At 34.2% G+C, this 8,378-nt stretch overlaps 1 protein-coding gene across 1 annotated transcript; it reads right to left on the reverse strand.

The window, feature by feature from the left end:
- Positions 1–957: 957 nt before the first annotated feature.
- LOC149189031 (glutathione S-transferase L3-like) lies at positions 958–2,012 on the reverse strand. The gene is made up of 5 exons (XM_089410106.1): positions 1,854–2,012; positions 1,527–1,656; positions 1,327–1,418; positions 1,180–1,287; positions 958–1,044 (listed from the first exon to the last, which is right to left on the reverse strand). The coding sequence occupies exons 1-5, from the start codon at positions 2,010–2,012 to the stop codon at positions 958–960; spliced, it is 576 nt and encodes a 191-aa protein (XP_089266232.1).
- Between the last annotated feature and the right edge of the window lie 6,366 nt (positions 2,013–8,378).

Raw genomic sequence — 8,378 nt, forward strand, 5'->3', positions numbered from 1 at the left:
CAGGCACAGTAGTAGAGTCATATGTCAACGAAGCAGTAGTATGGTATATAGAAGCAAAGGCACAACCAGTAATTCCAAAAGCAGTCGATCCAGCACAAGCAGTTAAAGCTCCAATAGTAGTTGTTTCTGATCGAAAAGAGTTCAAGGTGGAAGAAGCAGTAGAGCGAAAGGGAACCAGTAAATACTGCTGGTCCATGAAGGTATGCATTTTTGTTATAACTGTGTCCCATTACGATTTAACGAATTATTAATCTAAGGGCACAAAAAACTTTAATCGTCTAACATCGGATCTAACGCCCCAGATAGAGACACTGTAGCAATTTGGGGAATGGTTTTCAAAAGGGAATGCCTTACGGTGTAAGTAAACACATTCTATTGAAATATATCTATATCTATATATATATATATATATATATATATATATATATATATACTTTTCCAACTACAAGAATTATTACAAGTTATCTTTTACAAATATAAACATAATTTCTCCTATCCAATAGATTTTATTGTACTACTACTGTCCATACGCTGGCATGTATGGAGTTAATAGTGTATATATATATATATATATATATATATATATATAATAAACACATTGATATATATAAGATATTAATTTTAGTAATAACTATTAACTCCATACATGCCAGCGTATGGACAGTAGCATGTATCATTAAAACTTTTCCAACTACAAGAATTATTACAAGTTCTCTTTTACAAATATAAACATAATTTTTCCTATCCAATAGATTTTATTGTACTATATGTAGGCAGCCTTCGATCATTTCTACATCCCACCATCATATTTATTTTGCATAATTATCCTGCATAACAACAAAGATAAATGAGTTTAAGATCTTTTATATCATTTCACACTTGGGTAATTCATTATAAGAAAAAATGTATGAAAGATGCATTGTGAATCAACTTTATGCACAATATGTATCATTAGAATCAAGCTACCAGTATCTTTTTGTATGTTTCAACAATTAACTTGGGATTGTACACTGTTTTCTCATATCCTTCAATCTTATGTAATTCCTGTATTCAAGGCAGAATATTATTAAGCATTTTTATCACATAAGCACAAAATCTATTATAAAAATCGAAAACCAATCATTTTTGCACCCCGCTGGAAATAGGGAGTAATGCAAATAAAAGAGAAGTTTAACTTGCCTGAATCCATTTCGATAGTTTCGGCCTACCAGCTGTGGTATCATAATTCTTTAATGCAGGAAACACAACATGAAATCTTTCAACGAAAGGACCATATGCAATGTTAACCTACAGTGATGGTATACATCTCTAAATTGTCAATTGGACCACACTGAATTGAACCAAAAGGAAAGGCCCATCATAAAAATTTCTGAGAGCATTTTCCAAATAATCAAGAGCAGGCCTTGTCATGATGGGAAGTGCATTTATATTAATCCACACTCTTCATAATCCATTGAATATAAGACATCTTATTCAAATGTATGAGATGGCTTCTGAAAAATTGTTCTTACCAACTTCTTGTGCAGTCTCATAATCCGGCTTGGTCAAAGCAATGAATGCATTTTTTGTAAAAGTGTCTATATACTTCAGTAACTCATTTGCAACCTCTTTCTTCGCAGGATCTTGTTTAATGGCAAGAAATTTATAGAGCATAGACTTTGGAAGTAGAGCTAGACAGTAACTCCTAAAGATATTATAGCTCACGTTCCAACCCTACCCTGCTTCCCTGAAAAATTCTCTAACGGCTTCAACATTATAAACTAAAATTGAAAAATATGAAGTGCCTGACCATTGAGACACTTTGATTTAGCTAATGACCTAAATTAAAAATATTCAGGTAGGGTAACACATACCATGGGAAAAGGTTGAGGTCCTTCAAGTAAATCCAGACTCTCTCCTGTGACCTTGCCATTGTTCTCAAGAGAGGGAACCTGAAAATTTGAAAATAGTGAGTTATTTGCAAGTTCTACTCTATATCTTGCAGACATTATCCCTTTTGTAACATTTGACATTTCGCACTTCTATTTCTGCACGTTCCTTGCTTGAAATATTAGTGATGATCACACAAAAACACACAAGAAATAGGTCTTCCTAGCGGACTAGTAATGTTAAAAGCAATCCCAAATCTGTGTTGGTCTTTCTTATTCCATGCCCAAATTGTAAAAGGCTAAAACCGTGATGATCAAAAACTCATTGCAGCCTCTCAAGAAACAGTGAGAGGATGGCTCATAAACTTGGAGTAGCATTTGAACTCTAAGCTTCAAACCTATTAGGACACAGTGAGAAGTGTGCGGATATTAAGCTTGGAGTTGCATTTGAACCCTAAGCAACAGTATGTTATCTCATAAATCACTTATTAATTCAAGTTTCATCTGACAACATACTAATTGGTAGCCAGCACAATGCACATATATTAAAATATTTGGGTTTGTGGCAAGATAGACCCCAAATTTTGCAAGGTAATAACCTTATCCAGCTCATGCAATAACCCTATGATTCCCACCCCAATTTACTTGGTCATAGATCAAATCTATTGAGCCAAACATAATACTCTATCAATTAACAAAAGGTTGCTATACGACTTGTTAATGTGCAAGCATGTTCCCTTTTATATGAGCTAAGGTAAAACGAGGACCAACCCATCTAATTTCTCTTTTGCATCTACTTGGATCAAGATAAAAAACTAATAACAAAGTTTTTACACTACAGGCCCTAATTACACAACAATTAAACCATGACCCAAATAGCAGATCCAACTTCTCTTGAGTAACTAAAAGAAAAATAAAATTAGATAAACATAGAAACAAGAGCCAACCTTGTTCGGAGGATAAACTAATAACAAAGTTTTTACACTACAGGCCCTAATTACATAGCAATCAAACCATGACCAAAATAGCGGATCCAACTGCCCTTGAGTAACTAAAATAAAATAAAATTAGATAAACATAGAAACAAGAGCCAACCTTGTTCGGAGGATAAACTTTCTCCTTCTATCATGTTGGTCTGTCTTGCAAATCAATTGTAACTATTTGAATCTCACTAAGACCCTGCATTTTATTTTCAATCATTTCAGTCATTGCATAATGGTATCTTATATCAATAGAAGAAATACCCACACAAAATAGGGGATCAACATGATAAAAACCTTCATGTTCCTGGCACTCCAAACTCGCTGGGCATATGGGCATGTCACACTGATATACAATTTGCAAACTAAACAGAGTATGATACTATACACATTCCAATAGAAAGTGATGATTTAGATATAGTAACGATAAAAATTTAGCTACCCACTTGGTCGTTCCATCAAATAATGGAGGAGGCTCCGATTTGGATGTGAGAGTGGGTGGAATTGCATAGCTGTAGTTGAGCAACACGATGGCACAAAAAATATTTTGGTAAATTGGGTACAAGTTTGGATATAATAAATTAAATATATAATCAAACAATGTAGTGACTTACAGTGCTGCCATCTTAACCTGGTTGTAGTGTTCTGTAATCATCATAGCCATTTTCAAACCACCCCCTGCAGTGTTCTGAGAGACCTTACTGCATACATGATTGTTTCCTTTAGTTCTCTATGCTTCCTATTACCATGGAATATTGAAAAATTATGCTGTTCCACTGATAATCTCCGCAACCCATAATAGTCCATCAATGATGCCAATTTTCTTCCAATCAGAGAAGCATTAAGGTCTAAGACAACTTTACCACTCGAAATCCCCTTGAAACGAGATTGTAGATTGACAATATACTCATAAAATATAGAAGAAAAAAAAAAAAAAAAACAGCAACAAGGATAAGTGAGTAACCGAGCCATGATTGAGTCTTCTGGCCCTCGAACAGCAAGGTCATGTCTCCTACAACCGAAAGCATAAAAAAAACAACAATATACAATGATCATGAAGTTCACAAGCACCCACATGGACTTTCAATGTTTTCTTCTTCGCCTTCCGCATGGCAAGAAGAAATACCCAACAACAAACCCCAGGATCATAGCTATAAAAAAGACCCCATTGAAAGACATCACTAACAACATGATCAAATATTCTAGCCATACATTCAGACCAAAAGTGGCGGATTCCATGACCCTAAATCCAAGTGCTCTAAGGTTTCTTCCAATCTGAGGAGCATTGAGGTCTGAGGAAGCTTTACCACTCGGAAAATCCCCTTGAAACGAGACCAGAAATTGACGTTATACTCATGAAATACAAAAAAGAGAAATACAGCAAGAAGGGCAAGCGAGTAACCAAGCCATGATTGAGTCTTCCAGCCGTCGAACAGTAGCTCCCATAGTAAAATATTATGTGCATCATCTTGGAGGTCTGGAGTTCGAATTCCGATGAAACCCTTTTCCACAATTTCGCTGAAAATGCCCTTAATAGATCCAGTTCAAGGCCTGGTCCTTGATATTGAAATAGATACAAAGCAGACCATTCTTATAGGGTATATTCTTCTCCAACTCATCCAAGACTGCGCCCCTGCAGCATGTATACATAAACCCTCAAATGCAAGCTTGAAATCAGGAATATATGCCTTGATTTTCATCTTTAGAAGTTTTCTTCCCACACCAAAAACCATTGCTGACCCAAATCAGGCAAGAAGATAGAGATATGAAAATGTGAGAACCAAAATCAGAAAATAGGAAGCACATCCAAAAATATGCGAACTAGGGATTGGGCTCCAAAAATTTAAGAATCCAAACCAAAAATGCTCTGAATACTGCCACCCACTTCGATATACCCATAAAATTTTGCTGTGTCGCTTGAGACCTCAGGGCAAATGACTCTATTGTAGTGTTTCTTCACTGATGATCTAATGGCTGGAGATTATTTAATCGTCTAACAATCCATCTAACGGCCCACGTCGAGACACAGTAGTAGGGAGGGGAGTTCATTTCAGAGGGAACGCCTTACGGCGTAATTAGCTACTAATATTCATATATATGCAAATTTTAGTCATCATTCGAAACCAATTAATGACCAAAGGAATATGACTAAATTTTAGTCGTGTTATAATGTACTATAAATTAGCTACTAATAGTCATATATATGAAAAATTTAGTCATCATTCTAATAAAAAAATAACCATTTGCAGTAGGCATTTATCTTTTCTTCGTATTTTCATATTCATTATATAAATGACCGATTTACTAGTTTCTATTAATTTCTTTCATAATCATTATAAACGACTAATTTAGTCATATATGCATTGTATTTGTGTTCATCATTAATTAATATAAACTACTAATTTAGTAGTTTTAGATTGATCTTATGTGTTCATTATTAATCAACATAAATTAATTAGTATAATTTTGCGACAAAATTTAAAAAAAAATGCCATATAATGTGCATGTTTATCTAATATGATAACGCAAAGTTACATATGTTAATTACAAGACTAAATAGTATCAAGTGAAAATAAAAAATAAATTCAACCATATAAATTTTATTATATAAGATATCAAGTATTACAATCTTAGTTTTCAACTTAATATCAGTTGGACTACAATTTAAACATGAAATATTGTTTCATCATTTAAAAACATTATCACTGTGTTGCCAAAGCATTGCAAGTGAATTCACCAACTCTGAAGGCTTGACTCTCAATCTCTATGAGTGTGTCTTATGCAAGATATTGGCTCCAACGGTATCATTAGACAGATGATCTTCTCCCTCTCATTTTGCATTTGTTGCTCCAGTGTTATTGTTCTCCTCTTTCTTTAATTGTTGCTTCTTACCATAAATATTGAGTTCCTCTCGTGAAAATGAAAGAAGATACAATGTAGAGCATAAGACATGAAAGATGATGAATACTTGAATATAAAATAAAGTAGACTATCAAATATTTATATGACATATACCTCAACATTCAATAGTGGCTACTATGCAGCGAGATGACCTATATAAATAAAGCAGATAAAACATCACCATAGAAATTAACACCTTAGGAACTTAGTATTCAACCTTCAACAAAACCTTAGGCACAATTATACCAACTAAGTTACACGTTAAAAATATTAGGCAATAGATAACTTGTGAAAACAAAAGGAAAAAAAATATCAGTGTAAAAAATATCCTTATTTCTTGTTCTAAAAGAGTGATGTTTCTTAAATTTGTACATTCTTTTGCCCATAGTAAAAGTGCCTCACTTTTCTGACCTATGTTTTTAGGTTCATGAGATTGATCCAACATCATATTGGATTTTGGAGACAAAATGATTCAGTTTTCGAAGATGATTACCTCACTTGGTTGAATGAAGGTGCTAGTTGTGAGTAGTGTCAAAACCTTAGGGAAGTAGAACACTAACGCCTAACAAAATATATCACCACTTGTCCACTAAATGAAAAAAAATCAATCCCACTATGGCCTCTAGGAGTACATTTCATTGGATGGATATCACACTCTGAGAGTTGATCATCTAATACAATGAGAAGTGTACATATATTGTCACAATGCCCCTCATAGTCAGACACTATAATTGTGTTCTATAATATTAATCATGTTATACTATTTAATTATAAATTATGACTATTAGATAATTATTAGTTTTAATAATTAGCCAGAAATTATGTTTTTAGTATTTCTTTATAAATGAAAATATTTGAAAAAAACAAGGTACTTTGTGTGACTAGTTAATTTCGAGTGAATCTAAATACACAAGAAATTATGGTGCCTTGGTGTTTGTATCATGGTTAGGCCATGTTTGAAGGAATGAATGTTCCTAGAGGCATTCTTGTCTTGAAAATTCACCAAATCTTGTTGAATGAAGTATAAATGACCTTGAAGCAACTTCCATTAAGCCCTAACGCCCAACGAAGTTGTATTTTAGGCCTCCTTGGCAAGTGGAAATCAATCCAAAATCTAAATATTCCATGACTCACTCTCTCCTCTAGTGACCACTTTAAAGCTTATTTTTTTCACCTTCCCCTCTTTTTCTAGGCCTATCCTACACAGGTCACTTATGGCATATATGATCTCACAATATAAGCATCCATATGCTTTGATTTTTGGTCCACAACTGTGTTGGTGTGTCCTCAAGAAGCCTTCCAAATTTCATGATATTCTAATATTGGGATCTTGAGATATCACAAGCCCTAGATCGAAGACCAATTATGTCCCTTAGTTTCCCTTAGGCTAGAAACCTCATTGGGATCCTTGCATTGCTTTTCATTGAAAATTCATTCCTTGATCCCTTCGCCTCCCTAATTATGCAAATTATATCATTGGTTTCTAAGTCCTATCCTATTGACCTAACCTCGGGTCCACTTGGTCATGTGTGGTCCCATGCATTATCATTGTTAATTCTTCAAAGATCACCCTTGAAATTCTCCCCAAGCCCTTCCTAGAGAGACTTCCATCTTGTCTTCCAAGACAAGCAAGCCACAATCTTGAGCCCCTCTTGTGAATAGGCTTCTAGGATCACCCTTCATCCTACCTTTGACCTATTCATGTTTGTGATCCTTATCATACTAGGTCTCCTCCCATCGGTGAAAGTCTGTAAAGAGTAGGGAGATTTAGCTGAGGTGACAATGGGATATTACTCCATTGTTTCCCTTGACCTAGAAATTGTCCATTTAGGATTCCTTCTGAGGACCCCTGCTAGTTTGAGTGGTAAGAAGCCTAATTATAACAAAAAAAACGATTGCAAACCCACCCTTCTCATCATACTTGAAAGTGAAAACAGTGTTTCAAAATAATAACCTTAAAGATTTTGAAATTAAGAGAATTGTACATCATGGAAAAAACTCCCTTAAATTGTGTACATTAATTTGCAAAACAATATTTAAACCAATGAATATCCAAAATATCCCACAACCATATTCATGTTTGCAAAAATATTTAAACAAATTAATATCCAAAATATCCTACAACCATATTCATGGTTTCCAACTCCTACTCAAAGGCAAGTGCAGAAGAAATAAAGGAGAAAAACACCCCCAACCATATTCATTAGGGAATAGTCCTGCTCTATTACGTTTTGGTCTCTTTTTAGGCATATTTTCCAATCAATTTTGTCGAAAATCTAGTAAGGATTTGTTGGAATCAAAAGTTTGATTTGTAAATGTTAGTCCCCTACTTTACATCCTTTTTGACAATTTTTCCCCTCCCAAAACATAACCATTTACCCCTATTTTACCTATCTTATACACCCTCATCTTGCACTAGTGCAAGAACAATGACACATTTTGCATTAACTTCATATTTTACATTTTCTAAATTAACTTAGCATTTATTAATTATTTATTACATGATTTATTGCTTATAATTACTTTTGTAACTCATCGACACCTCCTATGTTATTTAATAGTTAAGTGGTCACCTTGACCGCTGATCTTAGTGTAGATCAGATCTTGCACTAGTGCCAGCGTCACAAAT

This window comes from Pinus tabuliformis, chromosome 3_1, assembly GCF_031772625.1.
Source record: "Pinus tabuliformis cultivar Carrire ecotype Pingquan chromosome 3_1, CPIR1, whole genome shotgun sequence".
Lineage (NCBI taxonomy): Eukaryota > Viridiplantae > Streptophyta > Pinopsida > Pinales > Pinaceae > Pinus > Pinus tabuliformis.